Genomic DNA, 21739 nt, shown 5'->3' on the forward strand with positions numbered 1-21739 from the left:
TTTATGATTTTTATTTTGATCGTAAGTAAACGCAAAGCATGCTTTGAAAGCATGATTTTCATTGATTATATTTAACTTTGAAAAATTGCGCATGCGCCAAAAAATAGATTATGCCAGAGCTCTTGTTCTTCGCCGCAGGCCAGAAGAAACGCAGGCTCTGTGTACGAGATTGGAAACACAGGGGTAATTTGAAACTCGAAAATGGTATATTAACTCTATTTCAGTTTGACGTCAATCGTATGGAAATGGTTTTTTAAAAATCTTTAATCGTTTTAGGTGAAGGTGGCAAAATTTGAAACATTTTCTGCTTTATTTCTGGGTTTTTTTTACTTAGCAGCTGGACTCGGAAACGGATACTTCACAACTTAAAAGCTCTTGAGAGAGTGCAAAGAAAGGGTGCAAGGAGAAATGACAAGGCTGAATAAACATGTTCCTCTTCTCACCTTAAGAACCAATGGAACCTTCGCAATAGACTCGTAAACGAATGATAATGAATAAGAATGAGTTTGAGAACACGTTCAGTGAATCATATTTTTACAATTCAAATTAACACCGATCATTCTATTCCAGATGAAGACCTCATTCTTAGCTGTTGTCATGGTGATGTGTATACTTCTACCTTACACACAAGCTATGGTTGGATGTGATTTTTGTAATGAAGAAGCCCAGAAATGCCTAACGGCCTGTGAAGGCTTTGAGGGTTGCACAGCTTGCTCAAGTTTCACAGGTCTCTGTCTTAAAAACTGCATGCGTAAGAAGCGAACCCTAGGAGAAGCCTTCCAGAAACGACTCCGGCTTAGAGTTCAGGAAAAAGATGGCCATTAAATCGAGAAAGAATCCTCGCCCCTCCACTCCATGAATTTAACAACCCTCCATTATAGGCAACGTCGACAACACCGTAAGAAGAGGTCCTACCTATCAAAACCATGTCGACAAATTATTATTCCCCAGTATTTTCCCCAGCATTTTTACAGAACCTAGGCTTAAAAGGATTTGAATAAAGACGGAAAGTTCTTTTGAATTGTCTAGCTAGTAATGGATTATTTGAACCATTGTACGAGACATCTTGTTTGTAAAAGCAGTTTTGTGCATTGTTTCCTGAATAAAAGTAAATATGCATGATTATTGTACCATTTGTCTTACTTGTACTGTGCGTGTATTCATGTTATAAAACTGCCCTCAAATCGAACTGAAACTTCATCAGGAGACTAGACAAGGCACGAGATAAGGTATTCTTCGAGTTACGATTTTCGAGTTACACATTTTTCGAGTTACGCGAGGGACACACCCATGTTTTGAGGGCTACGCCCACTTTGACATCTGTGCGTAACTCGATGGCAAACAACGTTGAAATCAAACTCGAGTTACGTAACTCGAACCCAACAGATGGAACCTTATTTTTCGAGTTACGCGTATTTCCGTAACTCGATTCCTTTTATCTTAACTGTTTCATTAGAAACACCGACACAGCTCGTTTTAGCTAGTTATATCTTCTGGTTTTATATTGCGGTAGCTATCATTCGAGCTATCTCGAGAAAGAGAAAAAGAGAAAATATACTAATGATATTCGAGTAATATATATCTGTATGATATATACGGAAAGAACGTATTAAATGCGAGTAAATATAGACAATATAAAATGAAGAAACACGAATAAAAAATATAAATGAATAGTTGAGCGAGACAACCACCTCGACTTATGAAATCAGTCTAAAAAATAACACGAAAAAAATAAAAGTTTAACTCGAAAAAATATTTGTCCACTTTTAGAATCGAGTTACGGAAATAGCGCGTAACTCGAAAAATAAGGTTCAATCTGTTGGGTTCGAGTTACGTAACTCGAGTTTGATTTCAACGTTGTTTGTCATCGAGTTACGCACAGATGTCAAAGTTGGCGTGACCCCAAAATATGGGTGTGTCCGAGCGCGTAACTCGAAAAGTGTGTCAACTCGAAAATCGTACTGACTCGAAAATCGTAACTCGGGTTTTTCCTTCCCTCACAAGGCACAAACAACGACTGCAGCAAGTTTTATACAGTTAATTTTTCTCTACTTTCCCATACGCATAATACTTTGCGGCTTTGGGAGGGTAGGGGGGGGGGGGCCGTAAGCAGAGAGAAAAAAACTTATTTTACTGAAGGCTGGTCACAAACAATGTTGAAAATACTTCGTTTGATATTCAAATATAAAATGTAGAAGTGAAAACAGGAAAAGATAGAAGCTTGAAGAAGTTTAATAAATTCAAGTAAATTAACTCTCCATAATTATCAAATTTACCTTTAGTACTGTACTGAAAGTAACTTTGATTAACTTATTAATGAGAGAAATCGCTAACGAAGCGACCCCGGCCACAGGGAGCCCGGCTTTAGAATTTGTACATGAATAAAAAAATCAATAAGTGCTTTATTGGGTTTCCTGTGTTTAGAATTTGTTCATGAATTAAAAAAATCAATAAGTGCTTTATTGGGTTTCTTGTGTTGAGATTTGAAACAAGACGCTGATACGTTGAATTTCCGGTAATCGTACTAACCAGTAACTTGATAGCAGATTAACGTAACGTATCAGTGTAACGCACGCCCTAGTAAATGGTAAGAAAGAGAGAAGGGCTGAAACTAATTTGAGTACCTATTTTGAAACCGCCGTTAAAATAATTCGCAATGGTTATTTACCAGCAAATACAGCACCAAACGATCACATGATGAATAAACTTAACGACAGCTTGTCTTATTTATAGGGAATATTAATCTGTGACACACAAAACAATGATATTTGTAAGCCATACTTTAAATGTATGTGGACCAGTGGTTGATGGGACCAGTTAGCTCTACAACAGAGACCTCTTTGGTAAATATCCGCTTTCAAACAATAGACTTTGACAGATTCATGACAGTTTCACTGAAATGCAGCGTTCTATTTTTATCGTTTGCCGCCAAATAAAAATATTCCGCGCAAACGTTGACATCAGCGGTTGATTTAAGTATAGCTGGACATTCTCTATTCCTTACTGGCAAAGGAGGAACCGGCAAGTCATTCGTTGTGAAAACAATATTTAAAGAACTAACAAAGCTGTCATGTAGCACTGAAATGGCGTGCTCAGTTTTACCAAGTTCTGTTGGCGCAACAACACTCCATTCGTTCGGCTGGTATCAAAGATGGCCGGGGCAGTTCTGAACGCCAGCTTGTAAAAGATGGCTTGACGCACAAGTTCTGATAGTTTATGAAATTTCCATGCTGAATAAACATGTCTTCGAATCAATCGAATTCATATCACGAAGGTTGAGAGGTAACGATGTAGTTTTTGGTGGCTTACAAGTTATTGGTATTGGAGACTTTTATCAGCTACCCCCTGTGCACCGAGAAACGAGAGGTTCTGGTTGTAACCGATTTTTTGAGCATTCCTATTGGTCCGGGAAAAAACAATAGAAAGAGGGCTACCTGTGAGGCAACGTGATTGGAGAGTATTGGTCACTTCGTCGGGAGGTTTTTTTACAACAGGAAGCCCTTATCACGCTAGCTTGCTAGACCAGAGTTAATAGAGGGTGAGACATTATAAGGCTAGACATTATAAGGGTCTATTATACTCAATAAACTACACATATCGCAGTTAGTAAAAATAGGAATATAATGGCTTTTTTTATTATAAATTATATTGGTTTATTTGATAAAATATCTCGTTAAATTGTAGTACATCTCAGGACAGCTTTTGTTAAAATAGGGAAGAGATTCGCTTAAAAGGTAGACCTCTTATGTGCCTGACTCACGTGTTAGTCGGAACAATAGATTCCACCACACATAGCCTCGAAGTCGAGTGCTTGAGAATTCTTATGAGAATTGTAATTCTCATGAGAATAACATGGCTACCGCGTTAGTAAGGCCCATTTCAATGTACAACACTTGATAGTCAGTGGAGTGGCTAACAAACCAGTTGCCTTCTCTCCATAACCGAATTGAAATTTGAAAGTGTCGATTTTCACAGAGGAAGGAAATCCAGAGAAAACCCTTGAAGCACAGAAGAGAACCAAACAGAAACTCTTACTCGCTTCTAGGTTAGATTTTCTCACTTAATTCAGCGAAGTGAGACAGGGAACCCAACAATGCTGTTAAAGTTAGTACCATCAACATATTACTTAGTCACGTGACAAACTCTCCAGAATGGCAAAATCCCCTGACACCTATATTAGACACTCAGAGTGGCGCTTTGATCAACAAAACATTCAGATAATTGAAAATAACAAATGCCATCTTTACCAAGGGAGCCATACCAGCTACTAGTCCGCCAACAGTATAGAAATAAACTTTTCGAAGTATTATTATAATTTCTACAAGGACATTTTGCTGAGTATTGGAATGATCTGATCGAATCTTGGTCTCTTGCTGGGGTCAGTGTTCCAGCATAGGCGTATTAACTTGACCATGTGGAGTGAGACACCTGGAGGGATGGGTGGCCTTAGCCCTTCTAATGCAACCTACAATAAAAATAAGAGTAACCATTCAGTTTGAAAAATAAGTAGGATACCAGAACACGGGGGGAGGGCGGATACCCTGTTCCAGATGGCTGTAAACCATACTCTGTTTGGCAGCTCATACCTGTATAGAGAATGTGAAAGAGTACCCCCCCCCCCCCCCCCCCGGATACCAGGGGCTAATTAACAATAATTAGACCTGCAGCCGAATGGTCTACGAGTCAATATAGCTCATGAGGCTGTTGGGGAGAGGCCTAATTCTTTTAGTATAAACCTACTAGAGTGAAGGGATTTCATCAGAGAAATAAAATATACTATCTAGTCATTACTATCTAGTTGTTGGTTGTTGTCTTACTGTGTAACATTCTAATAAAAGCCTAAAGATCCAATAGAAATTTAGAACTTCATTTTCAGAGCAGGTGGAAAAGCAGAGACCTGTTAACAACCCTCAAAGGCTCTCAAAACAAAGAAGAGAACTCAGCACCAAGTAACTCCATTAGAAATAATGATGGGTACACCAAGTCAAATTATGGCTGAAGTGATAAGAGGTGTAACTAGGTCCTACCTTCATGCCAATCTCCATCGGGGAAAGGTCTGCAAAAGGAACCTCTCGTGTTACCAGTTCCCAGAGTAGAATGGAGTAGCTCCACATGTCAGCTGACCTTTGATCAACTTCTTGGGGGCTCTTCTGAAGAACTATAAAAAATGAGAGAATAAAGGTACCTTATTTCAGAGGAATTCGAGCACCACACTTTTAACAGCAATTGTGCTGACTGACTGTAACAAAACATAGATATGGGTGTGCACCACTGTGAGCAAGACAGTGTGATATGTATGAACATATAATTGGACAAGCAATGTTATATGGTATGGATGATTCCAGACCAATCACTGTCCTATAGACCCTGTGTAGCACATTGGAATGCGACTCAATTTAGAGGACATAACAATAGGTTTCCAATTCTCAGGAAATTTTTTTTTGTTTTGTCCTCCCAATTGAGCTGCTTTGGCGTCACACGGTGTAACATGGTGTCACATACACCATCATTTTTCACGCAGGTAAGAATTACATTTCAGAGAAATGTCTTACATTCAGGTGCCATCCAGTTTGGAGTTTCATATTTGCTTAAATTCATGAATGAAAACCTATAGTCAGCCATACTAATTCTCGCAGTCAGATCTTCATCAATCTAGGATAAAACAAAAGACAATAGTAACAATACATTGTGTCAAGAAGAGAAGCTCAAACACCAAGGGTGTGGGTGGGGTGCATTCCTGCATTGGCATGTTCATTATCACCCTTGATTTAAGAGGGAGCCTTAGACATGTTCAGTCACCGTGGTAAATAAATAAACTTTATCTTGGGGAAATATTATAAAATCTTGTCAAACTCCCACTATGCTACTTAATACAGGAAATGCCTCCTACCCTGATGCAAAGAAACAGATATCTGAGTAAGAAAACCTGTGCACGTACCATAATATGAGTACTTTTCAAGTACAGTCTTGGAATAAGTTGATCTAATGAGTGAAGATACTCCATTCCTCTTGCAATGTCCATGGCAAATTTAATAGCTTGTTCCTGGTCTACAATGATACCAGTTCCTTCATGGAGTATGTTGAAAAGGGAGCCATAGTGCATGTGTTGTGACAGGACGATCAAGTCTTTGTGATCATTGACAGCTCCTATCACTGGCAGCACATTGGGGTGGGAAAATATCCTGCAATTATGCACACACTGTGAATATCTTCTTCTTCTTCTTGCTAGTGTGCATTTTGTAAAGTCATGCAACTTAGGTTTTGAGACAGGTTATTGAGGGTCTATTTTTGCACGCATGTGTGGCAGAAGATTGCATTTCTATCATCATGTACCATCATCGTCATCATGCATCGTCATCATGTATCATCATCATGCAACATCATCATGTATCATTATCATCATCATCATTATGTATCATCATCATGTATCATCATGTATCATCATCATGTATCATCATCATGTATCATCATCATGTATCATCATCATGTATCATCATCATGTATCATCATCATGTATCATCATTATGTATCATCATCACCAACATTATCATCATCATGCAACGTTATCATCAAGCAGCAGTATGGGGGACTCGCAGAGGGGGTACCGGGGGAGCCGGTTATTGCCCCCGCCAAGTACCATTGGGCCCCCGCGGGTATTATTCGTGTTGGCCTTCTGGGTATTGCTCGCGCAATTTAAGTCGAAAAGCTGCGTATGGGTTTTATTGGTGCCCCGTATTACTAAGAGTTAAAATATTTGTGTCACAAACGTAAGCTAAAATATTTCCTTAAAATAATAACCCTTGTCAGTGTATTTATGCTTGATTGAAGTCAATCAAACATGTCGACATTAGACATATATGAAGCAGGGGTAGATCCAAGGGGTGTCCTGTGGTGCACCGGACAACCCCCTAATGCCATAATTTTAAAGTAATGCATGATTTCTCTATATACATTTCTTCATTTGGGACACCCCCCAAACAAATTCCTGGATCCGCAACTGTGGAGTAAGCACTTTGTGGATCCACTTGTCAATTATCATCTGACAAATTTATTTTGCACAACTTGTAAAAGTGCAAAAAGCTGATGAAAAACTCCAAAAAAATGGAAAGCAAAATTTCAAATCCATTAGTCCCTGCATTCTAGTGGAGTTTTAAAATCTGAGTAAAATTTCAAATTTTGCCATAGCCCAGTAATATAGCTAAGTTGTGTAGTAGGATTCAAAAACCATACAGAAATTTTAGGACGAAGCGTCAATGTAAAAGATATACCAGTTTCTTATTTTTATTAGCATAAATTCTATGCTATTTTCATGCGAGGCAACAAAAAAAGTTAAACGTTTTCTTTCTGTAATTGCTGATATTTATGTTTGAATGTGATATTTGTGTTAATTATATAATTACCAATGAAATATCTGTTTTTCTCCATTTCGAAAAATTGATATCTTCACACGTGAAAATAACATGTTATTTTCACGTGTGAAAATAACACCACTGCGATGGCTATTCAAAAAAACACGGAAAGAATTGCCTGAAAAAGCCAAAACATACTTCATTGATAATTATATAATAAACAGAATATTACATGGGCGCTTGGAGATACGAAATTTATCTTCTCGTGTTGAAAATCTCTCACTCGTTCGCTGCGCTCACTTGTGAGAGATCTTTTCAACACTCGAAGATAAATTTCGTATCTCCGTGCGCCCATGTAATATCCTCTATATATTAATGGTTTTGTATTTTATTCTTTTATATCAAAGACAACAAGTTAATATCAACAAACTTCTTACTTACCTCAGTTTAGAATACTCCTCACTGAAGTCCCTAGAGATTCGTTTGTTTACAAATTTGATAGCTAGTTTTTTGGCGACAATATGAATATCATTCCACATTCCTTTCCACACCTATCATAATTATAAATTATATCAATAAGGAATATGATACGTAAAAGCCAATGTCCATGGTATGATTTTTCCTCACAACTATCATATGCCACATGCGGACGACTCAAATTGCTTCATATAATTGACCGTGTAACTTGCTTACGATTGTAAAAGGAAGACTAATCTTTGTATGTTTTACATGACAGTTGTGAGGAATATTTGTACAATGTAAATCCCATTTACATGTCTTTAAGAAAAAGAAAAAATTGGTACTGGAAGGGGGAAACTGAGATGAGGGGGAAGTGGTAGAGGAGAGAGGAAGGTGAAGGGGAAGGTGAGGTCATAACTCACATGGTTGCACTTTTAAATTAAAAAGATAAACTCTTTTAGTGCATCTTGTCAAGGTTCCTGCTGAACTCTAGAAAGGCCTGGGCTAGTAAATGTTTAATCAACTATTATGACTAGTAAGCATCCAACACGGATGTTTATATTACATGGCGTTTTCACACCATATGGTCTGCAGAAGTACTCCTTGATAGTTACCAATCCCTATTACAAATAAAACAAACGTGGCAGAGAATTATATACCAAAACTGTAACTTATTCAAAAAAATTTTGTGTCCGACATATATCCCATGGACTAATCAGGTTTGGAACAAATTAATCGAGTAGTTTAAGAAATATACCCTTTTGTTCATCATCATCATCTTCAGAAGATTTCTGTTCAAGATGAACTCTTTATATTTTATACTTGTGGAGGATCTCTTGGAAAGGGCAGGAATTGAGTGGAAAAGGGAATTGCATTCATTGTGCCAGCGGCATTAGCTCACCTCTCCTGTTACTGTTTTGCTGATTTTTTCAGTAAGTGTTATCTCATCTGGTGAAATCCAAGAGTATCTGTCTTTGATATCCCTGAGGTCTGAAACAAACAATACTCCACTATTTATTTTCTTTCTCATTTTCCTTCCATCAGACATGCAAGGGTAGTCATGTAATGATAAAGTGGTTTTTTGTACTTCAAGTATATAGTGTTTAAGTGTGATGTTGATTGTATGGAAAAACAACTTCTGGGTCCAAAACGAAAAGCAATTCTATAAAGATTTTTCATACTTTTTATTCCTGACGGGATTTGTTGTCCAAAGTTCAATATATTATTGTTTTAGGTGGAGGTTTAATCATTTTTTTAAACATTTTTTTGCATTATTTTTCCATATTTTTTATTTTTATTTTTAAGTCATATCCATTATCAGTAACATCTTCTGAAGAATAACTTAATGGAATTGGCATGAGGCCTGAACAACACTGATCGTTTGTTACAGATCTATGCCACTAATGAAATGATTTCTGATCGATATAGCACCCTTTTCCATATGGATATGATTAAATACCCTTTATATCTAGTTATAAATTTAGGAGGTGGTTAGTATGAGGTGTAGGAAGTGAGGCTGGTCAATTCCAGAAATTCATTACATCTTCAGTAGTTTTTTTTAAGCATGTCTGATAATGGTTATTAATAATGAAGGGTGGAGAAATGGACTGCCATTTAAAGTGTTCATCCAAGTGTAACCCTTTGTAGATGTCATTACAAAGGCCTTCAGCACTTTCTCTTTTTTTATGTTAACACTCTGAGGGTTGTTCCGAACAGGGGTTTAACCCATAAACTCTCACACAACAGATGGCATTAAATATACTCACCAGTTCTCCTGCCTCCTCTGTTTGAAGTATCTATCAAAAAATATGTTCCTGTTATTAAAGTAATACATCCTAGTAACAGATTATACATAAAACAAATGGAGAGACTAGGGACAATAGTCATGCTGTTACCTAGCAACAGATTCAGGGGTAGGAAAGGGGGAGTAACATACTCTTCATAAAGCAAAGAGAGGGCAAAACCAATCACACTGTTACCTAGCAACAGATTTAGGGGTAGGAAAGGGGGAGATTGGGAAACTAGTCAGATTGTTACTTAGCAACATACTCTTTATAAAGCAAAGAAAAGGCAAAAGTAATCACAGTGTTACCTAGCAACAGATTCAGGGGTAGGAAAGGGGGGACTGGGAAACTAGTCAGATTGTTACCTAGCAACATACTCTTTATAAAGTAAAGAGAGGGCAAAACCGTCATGCTTTTACCTAGCAACAGCCTCTAAGAAGCTTCAGTTTCTAATATTAAATCGCTGAGATACCTTTGTATGGGATTTTCTTCATATCTTGTCCTAGTTGTGTTGCTAGATCTAGAGGAAGAAATAACATGTACAACGATAACAAAAAATTTGAGCATCTGTTTTCCTAATTAAAACAATAGTAATCAAAATGGAACTAGAACAACAGTTTTGGTCATATTGTTTCCACATTTCAAACTTTTCAGGAACAAGAAACTATATTTACAGGGACAGCAGAGCAATTTTTAAATAGGTCGGCTAAGCAACACTTTTAAAGTAGGGGTTAATCTCTATTTTTTCTTCATAACAGGACTCAGAATAAGAGGAAATAAGGTGTCATTCTCATAAAGAAATGGGAAAGGGATGGGTATAAAGAGATTTTTTGAATGGTATTGAATGGTATGATTTGAATGAAAGTAGAAGGACATGCTTTTCTTACCTTTTAGAATCTCAGCCAAATAAGGCTTGCTCTTGTCTAGAGGAGTGTCCCCATTCCTGTTGCACTGTGATACAAAAGCACCTTTCTTTACTAGCTCCTGGAAAACATTAAATATATTATAATGTAAAAACCACATAAATACTAAAATACATTACTGGAATTTATTGAATTTTTTACATTTCTGTGAGCAAGATGAAATCAATGGCTTCCATTTTCATCTATCAAATTTATTAGCTATTCCGAGATTTAGTAAAAAACTGGGTTGTGTTTCTTTTTGAGTGCATTGTGAAACTGTTTTAGGGATGCCATCTTGGAAATATGTCCCTAAGACAGTCCCACAATGCACTGCAATGCCAACTTGACAGAAGAAGGGAAAAGAATGACATAACATATGGAATATCTTACCTCTGCGACACTTTCATAATTCCAGAAACAAGCATAATGTAAAGGAGTATTACCATGTTCATTGGTTCCATTTACAGGGCATTTGTTTCGTAGTAACTGTAAATGAAAAACAAACAAAAAATTCGTCATCGAACTGAAAGCATATGAAAAATAAATAAATAATGAAGCCATACCTTTGTAAAATTAAACTAATAAAGGCAAAAGAATGCCCCATAAATATAACACACTCACACACATAAGGTATTTGTTTCTTGAAGTTTTTAAAATAAAATTGAAGACTAGTATACTCGTTTTCGACGCCCTCCGGCATCATTTTCAAGAGTGATAGTAAAGCAAAGTAAAAATTTGAATACATAAAGTTCTGCATCTCGTCATAAAAGAAATTAGACCTTCTTTAAATGTCCATTCAGACTCACTTAAAGCAAAGGTATTCAATTAGTGCAACATGTATAAGGACTCCCATGAGGATTTACAGAACTTTATGTATTCAAATTATTACTTTGCTTTACTTTCACACACATAAATAGATAAACATCAAACAGAAGGTCTGAAAATTTCCTGACGGTAGATTGATTCAAAATGGCCCCAAAATTAAAAATCTAGACCCCTTGTTAAAAAATTAGAAAAATAATTTTTCAGTCAGTAATAGACCCTTGCATGTGATGTCTAAGCAGCTTAATTTGGAGGGGAAAAAAACAAAAAAATTTCAACCTCATGAGAATTGGAAACCTATTGTTATGTCCTCCAAACTGAGCTGCTTTCCGATGTGCTGCAAGGCTGCACAACAAAATGTTGATATGGGGTCATATTATGGGTCAATATAATCAGTTTCACAGCCTCACCCTATTGTGTAGTATGTCTTACAGGAAGTGACACATATAGGTGGGTCAATAATTCACCACTATTCAATGAATAAAAGCGTTATCTATTATAAATAAGGATTGAAAGAAGCTAGGTTACTCCATACAAAAAAATTATATAAAAATAAAAAATATTGTCAAATATTGTAACCCTAAGGTTGAAAAAGGAAGAAAGTAAGAAACCATTCATTCTAGAGTCTTTTTAAGAGACTTTAGCAAGACTTTAGCAAGAGTGGATAAGTTAGGCTCTTAACACTAATCAAATATTTGATTACCTTGAGTATTATTTCTTTGTTGCCTTTACTGGCAGCGAGGTGTAAGCCATTATCCCCACCATCATTGACGGCGTTAACTTTTGCACCACGCGATAATAGCATATCAAAAACAACCGCTTGTCCTTCTCTACATGCCCACAAAAACGGTGTGAAGCCATGGTCGTCTCTAAAATAATAAAACCAGAGATTTAGAGAACATATGTGCAAGACAAATCTGTTTACACGCTTTTGATACCCAGTTGACTCTTTGCTGAAAGTCGAAGTAACCGTGAATGGAACGACTAAAACTCGAATAGTTATCAAGCTAGAATAATAAAGAATTGAATTTCTTATCTTAACTGATAAACTTCAAGATATTTAATTCAAGGAAGAAGTTTTAGACGCTAAACTTACCCAAGATTTAAATCATTTCTCGTGTCTTCAAGCCATGTTTTTACGAATCTTGTGTTGCCGTCACGCGAAGCCGAAAAAATGTCTTCCATTATCAAGCACTTGGCTTAGAAAGATCAAATAAACAAATACACTAGCTGGAAAAACTACCGAGTTGGGTAAACGGCATTATTTAGCCCAAAAGAACAGGTTTTGTTGAGTTTCTTTTGGGTGGGAAGTCGAGCGTAAGAACCAAGGGAATGTTTGGCACTTGGTGTGATGGGTTGCCACCGCTGCACTGATTTGCGCCTTGCAACTACTGTACTATTATTGTGCGCACCTCCAAAATATGCGCGCTTGTATTTTACTTTAACCTTTGTGCGCACCTTGAAAACTATGTACGATGACACCAATAACCTTGTCTGAGGAGAGGAAAAGTGGAATTTAGGGGAGGGGATTAGTCATGAAAAAATCCCAAGAAATTCTTTATGAAAATTTGATTTGTTTCTTCAAGTATATTTTTCTTTTAAAAAATCCCTTGAAATTCACTACTTTGTACACTACTCTGCAAGGAAATTGGAGAAAATCATATTTTTCTTTGTTTTTGAATGTATTTTTTTATTTTAAATCAATATTCTTTATATAGGGTTGTCCCATTAGCTGAAGTTGGTTTAAAGGCAGCATGCAATGTTTAACAAAAAATCTTACAGTTCCCCTCTCCCCATAACTCTGATAAAATAAAACGACCACAAAACATTTCTAAGAATTTTATTCTTATTTTTAAATTATTCCTAATCCCTAAAATAAATTATGTTTCTAGAATGATCACATTTTATCTGTGAAACAGTATTCAAGTTATTTTGTGCTAATAGTACAGAATAGAACAATCAGTCTATTGTTTTCAATTGTTCCATCAGTGCTATTTGGTACAATGGAAATCTCCAGTGTAATATAATTTATACACCACAGCATATCAATATCAGCTTTACAATCTATAGAATGAGTCACAATAGATATAACAAGTCTACATAAATTATATTACACTGGAGATGACCAACTTAAAAAAATTGTGTAAATTCAAAAAAATAGAATTGATATTAACACTACAATAATTTTTTTTCGTTTGCAGCAATTCCCAAAATTTCAAAAGCTTGTTGTGAAATAGGATTTTTATTGCCGCCAGCCCAAAACCTACAAGATACCAATTATTTTTGACTGAAGGCAGAAAAAAACTTTCAACTCACAACTACTAAGTTCACAGAATATCAACCTAGTAACTTTTAAAATGTTTTAGCATTTCGTATTATAAATTGACATTTATTTTGTATTTATTTTTCTTCTTTTGATCTTTCAAAGATTTTCAACATCATATCTGCGGCAAGCCCTGGAGTCATCAGGCCTTCAGCAACAAGGTTCTCATAAGTCTTTATCTTTCTCTTTACATCTGAGTTCATTTTAAATCTTTTTATAATTTGTTCCTTGATATGGCTCCACATCCACACAACTTGCTGTTTGCGCCGCTCCTTTTCTAACTCTCCAGTCTCTGTCATCGTGTTGAAAAAGGCTTGCATTACCTCCCAGGACTTGTCAATACCTTCTCCTGTTTTTGCTGAAACACGTATAACCTGAAATTGAATAAAAAATTACAGAGTTCGTAGGGAAGAAAATTGGAATTTCAAGGGTATGGGAGTCGTTAAACTAGAACTAGACCTTCTTAGAACTACATAATGATAATGAGGATGATGTTTATGTTGTTGATGTTGATGCTAAATGATGATGGTGATGATGATCATTGATGGTGATGGCAATGGTGATGATGATAATAATAATAATAAATCTGGGAGACCATTGAGAACAGAGAGAAATAAAGTAAGTTGCAAATACAGTGGAGTAGATCAATAAAAGGCACATAAAATATCATCAACTGAACCTTTACAGATGCTCATCTAAAAGGGAGATTTTATGAGTGCACATAATACACTCTGTCAAATAAAGAAAATATAGCATTAAATAAACAAAACTTTATCGATCTCACAGCCATGGCTGGCTGCAATTTGGAAAAAAGATCCAAGATTATTTAAAGTAAGGACACTCAAACTATAAACATTTCGAGTAAAAATTTGTTACTTTTTGAAAGTGATTGGAAATCAGATTTATTTTGGGGTATTTGAACTCAATGCCTCGTTTTATAGGGTTTGATACAGTACAAAGTTCAGGAAATCACAACCTCAAAAAATTGAAGTGTTCAAGATTTGAGTGTCTTCACTGTAATGGCAAAAAACAGTAACTTTGCACTCAAGTCCAAGAAGACCTGATCATACTTACAGATGGAGACCATATAGTGGATTTGTTTTTTAGTAACTTCAAAGCACTTGTATATTCTGTTTGTATTCTTTGAGCAGGAATAAGCAGATCTCCATCAGCTTTATTAATCAGAACCACATCTGCCATCTCAACAATTCCCTTTTTGATGCCTTGCATTTCATCTCCTCCTGCTGGTGGGATGAGTAGTACAAACATGTCAACCATATGTGCTACGGCATATTCAGACTGACCAACACCAACCGTCTCAACTAGAATAATATCATAGCCTCCAGCCTCACAAAGAACAATGGCTTCATTTGTGCTTCTTGTTACTCCACCTAGATAAATAAAAACAATACTTACTCCCATTCCTTTATTTTTCATTTCCCATATTCCCCTATTTCCCTTTTTTATTATTCTCATATTTTCCTATTTCCATACATATTTGTTGGTTTTTCTATAACATACTTAAATTTGTAATTATTTCTAGATTTGCATGTAATTATTCTTCTATTTTCATTTATTTGGGTTTTATATTTTCTATATCTTTACTTATAGTGCAACACCTAAAGGTACGATCACGGATAATGCATACTTTCATCTGGTCCATTACCCAATCAGCATTGCAGGATTGTCTCATCTTATATCGTCGCATAGAGATCCAAAAATATTTATATATCCATCTTTCTTTTTTTTTCATTAACTCTCATAACTTGCATAGTTGCCATGAGGTTGGAGCGAGAGGACTCCCCAATCTCCTTGTCCCTTGTCTGCTCCCCTTCCCAACCAGTGGGCCGCTATATATGTAGGCTATGACTCATTTTTCCATTTTTTCACTTTTTAAAAAATTTGGTTATTTACCTAGAGTCCCAGATGTTGGCGAGGGCCTAATATAAGCATCAGGATCACGTGATAACTCTGTCATGCGTGTCTTATCTCCTAGTAAAGAGCCTCCAGTCCTTAACGATGAAGGGTCAACAGCAAGAACAGCCACTTTGTGTCCTTGAGACGTTAACATTTTCCCAAATACCTCAATAAATGTTGACTTCCCAGCGCCTGGTGGACCAGAAAACCCAATTCTAAACGACGTCTTCTTGCCGCTAGGAAACTTGAGGTTACTTTTAGAATATTTGACTATTTTGGACAGCAATTTCTGGGCTTGTTTGTATTTTTCTGGATGAAGGGTTTCCACCATTGTAATACCTTGTGCCAGAGATCCTCTTTCGCCTCTTGTTATCCCCTCAAATAAACGCATTACTTTAGGATCTTCATCTCGAAACTGAGGTACAGCCTCTGCAGAAACGCTTCTGGTGAAGTATAAAGAACATACTGCTCTTTTTGAAACAAAAGAAAGATTAGAAAAGCGTGCAAATTTGCATGGGAACATTTTGTAATACAGAAACCAAAATATAACACCGCTGACCACTGTCTAAAACACAGGAAGCCCATCCCCATGGGAAACATCTCCATGATTTCAAGTTTCTAAAGTCGATACTTCAGGGTAAACATTTTTTGGTTCTCTCCTTTTATATCGATTTTAGAATTTAAAGATTGAATACTGCAAAAAATAGTATTAGTAACTTTTAAACGTTTTACATTTTGCTTCGGGATTCCTGTGGTAGTAGCTCATGACAACTGTCGAGGTAGCCTGGAAAGAGTTGATTTTTTTTTTATTTACACGAAAGAAAATGTTATTACGAAAAGCTAGCCTGCACGGAATACCGAATTTAAAGATTACTGGTGATTCTCCATTGATCTTAGCTTAGGAAGCAGCATTTTTTCGTCCTGATTCGTTTGAGACAGAGATCGGAGTGGCGTTTAGTATGGAAAAAGATGTGGAGTATGTCACATTTACGTGTAACGACCATCTCAAAAAGACCTTCAGACGTTTTGAAAATTTCCGAAAAAATTCAATACTCTGTGACATCAAGCTTATCGTCGAGGAAAAGAAAATACAAGCTCATAAACTGGTTTTGGCGGCATTTAGTGATTACTTCAGTGCCATGTTTACTGGAGATATGTCTGAAACAAGTCAGTCCACAGTCCACCTGACAGATATGAATTCGGTTGCCGTAGAGGCACTCATTCAATACGCCTACACTTCTGAAATCCAAATCAGGGTTGATAATGTCGAAAATTTACTATCGGTTGCTTGTATACTACAGATTGAAGAAGTAAAAAAAGCATGTAGTGAATTTATGAGCAATCAACTTCATCCTTCGAACTGTTTAGGGATTCGTGCGTTCGCAGACGGCCATGGTTGTGACGGCTTATTTAATGCCAGCGATCAGTACACAAAAGACCATTTTGTTGAAGTAATAGATAACCAAGAATTCTTTGTTTTGCCCGATGAACGTTTGGCCGAACTTCTTTCGAGTGATGAATTAAATGTTCCTTCCGAAAGTCAAGTTTTTGCCGCGCTCAAAACTTGGACACAACATGACTTACAGAACAGAAAACAGTTTCTTCCTCGCTTGTTGTCCCTAGTACGACTCCCTCTGTTATCTACACAATACCTCATAGACCATGTTGAATCTTGTCCACTGTTTCGTGACCTGAGTCCATGCAGAGAGCTGATACTGGAAGCGATGAAGTATCAGCTCTTACCAAACCGAAAGCTTCAGATGCAATCATCTAGGACGAAACCCAGAAAATCTACTGTGGGAAAATTATTCGCAGTAGGAGGTGAATGGGAATTTTTTTCAGTTTTCCCCCATAAAGATAACTGGATTTATGAAGAAAATTTGTTTAAAAATTATGATAAGTTAATAATAACCTATAACCTTTATCTCAAGTAGGGACCTCAGGAAGCACCCCTAAAGTGTGTGTGTCTGTTTGGAAAATATTGAATGATTATTCACATCGAAGATGAAGTGATTATTGGAAAAATATTTACACAGGCTCAAGTTCTTGAGCCTCGCAGAGGCGAATAATTGTTTAAGTATCATAACATTGGTTAATTTTTTAAATTAATAATAACAGTATTTCATATTTTGAAAGAGCAACACAAAAAATACGCACTCATGGTCCTATACCCACCTGTAGGTGATTATCAAAAATAGTACACTACAGAATAAGTTCTTGACTAATAAGCACATTTTCTCTACTCAGATAGGGAAAATAGTAACTGATTAGTATGATACATAAGGCTGAAAGTGGGGTGTGGGTTTGTAAGGGGGGGGGGGGACAAGACTGGTACCTGTATAGTATATTTTTTAGACTTAGTCTAAATATACATGAATATTATATTTTCTAGGAATGGATTCCTCTAAGGGTGCTATAAACATAGAAGAATATGATGTACGCAAGAACACTTGGACCCTTGTGGGACCCATGGCATCAAGGCGATTGCAGTTTGGATTAGCAGTTTTAGATGGTAAATTATTTATTGTTGGTGGTCGTGATGGACTCAAGACGTTAAACACAGTAGAGTGCTATAATCCTGTAACTGCACAGTGTTCACCAGTGACTTCTATGAATACCCATCGGCATGGTTTGGGCGTGGCTGTTTTGAATGGTCCTCTATATGCTGTTGGAGGGCATGATGGATGGTCATACTTGAGCACCGTTGAGAGGTATGTTGTTTTTAAAGATTACAATAATATAATCCCTACATTATGTATGCCACCCACCTGTTCTCATTGCCATCCTAATCACACTATAAATTGATTGTTCGGTTACCAAGTGCTAAGCATATGTTTAAGCTTTCAGTATCAGATTGAAGAAGCATGATTTCCTACTACCATCAATTACCAACATGAGCCCAGTTGTTTGAAGCCTTATTAGTGCTAATCCTATAGGTTAACTAATAAACCTTGGTATCCTTTCAATAAATTTGTGATATTATAGATTTTGACATTTTGTGGGTGGATTGTAGACATGTTTTAAGGCCATTAATAATTATTGTTTCACCAACTACAAGCCAGAAATTAAACTAACACTAGCTTACTAACCTTTGTGCTCATGACAAGAAACATTATGAGAAACACAGGTCATTTCAGCTATTCTTGGATCTTGGATTGGCCATCTCAAATTCTTATTGCCCTTGGCTCCAATAAATAACCTATTTAGATAGCACTGTATCATCATGCCCACACACAACTACCATCATATCACTGCTATGTACTATTATCATCATTTTTTAACCATAAATATAACCATACAATAAATGCTTTGTTTAGGTATGACCCAGAAACTAAGCAATGGAGTTTTGTCACAGCTATGAGTACCCCTCGCAGCACAGTAGGAGTTGCTGTTTTGGATGGCAAACTTTATGCTGTGGGTGGAAGAGATGGTTCGTCATGCTTAAAGTCAGTGGAATGCTATGATCCCAATACTAACAGATGGACTTTAGTATCTCCAATGTTAAAACGAAGAGGAGGTATGTTATTGAAGAAATAGAAAACGTGCGTGCGTGCTGTGTGCTGTCATAAAGCATGCGGGGCTTGGCAGAACACAAGAGAAGCACAACGTGTAGCAGAGTGCTTCTGGACACTTCTCGAGTGTTCTGCCAATCCCAAAGTGCTTTATGACTGCACACAGCACAGCAAGTAAGTTTTTTTATTTTTTTTATAAAATACAAATTACAATAATAGATAGGAATGAAGCAACAGAAAGTGCGCGCATGTGCAATGTGCTCTCATAAAGCATGCACTCTAAACCAATCAGAGTGCGACATTCATAACAGTTATTTTATAAAGGGGTTGAGCAATCATTATCCCTCCATTTCTCCTTCCCCTTACATTAAGGGAGATATGAGAATTTCAGAAGTTTTTATCGCTCCATTGGGGTATGGAGGCAGGTGGGGAGGCATATTTTGTTGAACTACATATCCTATCCTTCTTCTCCCTTGGAAATAATTGTAATCCTAATCTCTCAATGGGGAAAGGTTTATATAGATATTTTCTGGAACCCCACACTTTGTGGCCAAGATTATCTCAGTTATTAACTAATAATTCATAATGTTCCAATGCTTCAGGTGTTGGTGTTACTGTGCTTGGCAATTTTCTGTATGCCATGGGAGGACATGATGCTCCAGCGAGCCAAGACTCTTGTAGACAGTTTGAATCTGTTGAGCGATACGACCCCAAGACAGACCAGTGGACAATGGTTGGGTCTATGATAAACTGCAGGGATGCAGTAGGTGTGTGTTGTTTAGGTGACAAACTGTATGCAATTGGAGGATACAATGGGTCCAAGTATTTAAGTGCTGTTGAAGTGTACGACCCACTTACAAATGAATGGAAACAAGTAGCTTCTCTAAACGCAGGCAGAGCTGGAGCCTGTGTTGTAGCTGTTCCTAATTATATAAAATGATATCTGAAGTCCAACCCCAGAAAAAGTTAACCCAATTATTAAAACTCCTCTCATTCTAAAGATTTATATATTTCCTTATTGAGGGGATTAACATTTTAAACCTTTCTCCCCTACAAAGGAATAATCATTCTCATCAAGGTGTTGGTTTACAAATCTGGTACATTAAAATATCGACTTTTTATCATGAGCCACAATGTCTAGCATTCCCAGATTATCATGATTCAGATTCCTTTCAGGAACTCAGATACTTTTTTGCCTGAGTTCATCTGGATAATATTTAATTATTTAATAAAAATAGACCCCTGGAAATAATTCTAGCATCAATCCCTGTGAGGCACTGATATTATTATAATATCAATAACTTTGAATGAGGAGAAGACTCATAAGAAAGTAGTTGCACAATCTTGCTAGAAATTCTGTAAATTTATGGGACAGACATGATAGCATACATAAGCCACAGAATGAACCTGGTCAACTGGAGTTTGCATTTTAACTCTTATTTCTTATCCCTAGACTGTGTGCAGCCAGACTTTTCCCTTGTATAGTAACAGTTAATTAGGTCGGCTGCATGCAGGCTACTTATCTCCAGGTCATATTTGTTTGTTTGTTTGAAGTTTTGATTTGTTTGTCCACTTAATTGCACTCTTATCCTGAGGAGTATCAGCATACGTTTCATGTTCTTTTGACTTCTAGAAATCTCAAAACTATTTTCCTATTAAAATCTTTTGACCTGTTGCCTTTGGAGGAGTAGTAAATTCTTGTGTTCAATTAATTAAACAGATGATAGTTGCCATTCCATGCACAATTGTTTACAGATTACATAACCTATACTCATAGGGTCTTTCAGGTTTCCCACCCAACCAAATCCCATCGTAATTTGAATTCTAACATTGCAATTAAATTTGTGAGTTAGCCATGACCTGCGACTTATTAAATATTATCCCTAAGGCATCTGCAGATAGATATTATGAATATATTCAATATAGTATGGGGCGTGCTTGCAAATTTTTAGACATACATGATTAACTGGCAATCTGTTTTTAAGTTTGTCAGTATAATTATAATTAGATGACCTTGTGAATAGAACTAGGTGTAAGAACATGAATATGATGTCATGAATGTCATATACAGAACATAAAAACATGTTTTTATGAATCTGTTGACCAGATGCCTGTTCATGTCGGTAAATTGGTTTAATTACTTAAACAGATGTCCGTCTATAAGTTGCCATGCCACACTATATTGTTTACGTGTGATTACATAACCTACTGGTTTCACATTTATAGATTTCAAAAGCATGAAACTCCAAAAAAATATCATAGATATATTTTAGTTTATAATAATCCCAACATAATAAACTCGGCACCTGACTTGGCAGATACATAATATATATACGTGCATACATCCTTTGTTTGATTTACATTACATTAATATTACAATTAAAACTTAGAATGCAAACACTAAAAGTGTGCAACATAAATATCACTAAACAGTGATATTTTATGCTAATTCCATTGTTTTCTTTTTAATTGGTGCTATTTACTACTAAAAAATAATGTTAACTATTGCACACATTTAGTGTTTGTACTCTACTCTTACTGAGTCTAATACTTAAGTACAACGACATCAAGATGCAACACTTAAAAGAGGTGTTTTTACCTGTTCTCTGACAATTTTCCACAAGATTAGTCTCCTTAATATATGCAGACACTGTTAGCACCACCATGAAAA

The 21739-nt window shown here is 36.4% G+C and overlaps 3 protein-coding genes across 3 annotated transcripts; 1 reads left to right on the forward strand and 2 right to left on the reverse strand.

Moving 5' to 3' along the window:
- Nucleotides 1-3603: 3603 nt before the first annotated feature.
- On the reverse strand, nt 3604-12669 carry LOC116295763 (scaffold protein ILK). Its single transcript, XM_031703682.2, has 12 exons — nt 12413-12669; nt 12020-12185; nt 10885-10980; nt 10480-10576; nt 10065-10112; nt 9575-9604; nt 8710-8798; nt 7791-7900; nt 5939-6182; nt 5553-5652; nt 5028-5158; nt 3604-4465 (listed from the first exon to the last, which is right to left on the reverse strand). Exons 1-12 carry the CDS (start codon nt 12499-12501, stop codon nt 4319-4321), a joined length of 1347 nt encoding a protein of 448 aa, XP_031559542.2. The 5' UTR covers nt 12502-12669; the 3' UTR covers nt 3604-4318.
- A 492-nt stretch (nt 12670-13161) lies between these two features.
- Nucleotides 13162-16384, reverse strand: LOC116295754 (methylmalonic aciduria type A protein, mitochondrial). The gene is made up of 3 exons (XM_031703671.2): nt 15554-16384; nt 14714-15030; nt 13162-14013 (listed from the first exon to the last, which is right to left on the reverse strand). The coding sequence occupies exons 1-3, from the start codon at nt 16077-16079 to the stop codon at nt 13717-13719; spliced, it is 1140 nt and encodes a 379-aa protein (XP_031559531.1). The 5' UTR covers nt 16080-16384; the 3' UTR covers nt 13162-13716.
- LOC116295747 (kelch-like protein 5) lies at nt 16361-20743 on the forward strand. The gene is made up of 4 exons (XM_031703661.2): nt 16361-17377; nt 17949-18267; nt 18874-19073; nt 19671-20743. The coding sequence occupies exons 1-4, from the start codon at nt 16516-16518 to the stop codon at nt 20006-20008; spliced, it is 1719 nt and encodes a 572-aa protein (XP_031559521.1). The 5' UTR covers nt 16361-16515; the 3' UTR covers nt 20009-20743.
- The last annotated feature ends 996 nt before the right edge of the window (nt 20744-21739 follow it).

This window comes from Actinia tenebrosa, unplaced genomic scaffold (assembly GCF_029948245.1).
Source record: "Actinia tenebrosa isolate PJP-AT-01 unplaced genomic scaffold, QUT_ActTen_1.0 PGA_scaffold7__59_contigs__length_16204524, whole genome shotgun sequence".
Lineage (NCBI taxonomy): Eukaryota > Metazoa > Cnidaria > Anthozoa > Actiniaria > Actiniidae > Actinia > Actinia tenebrosa.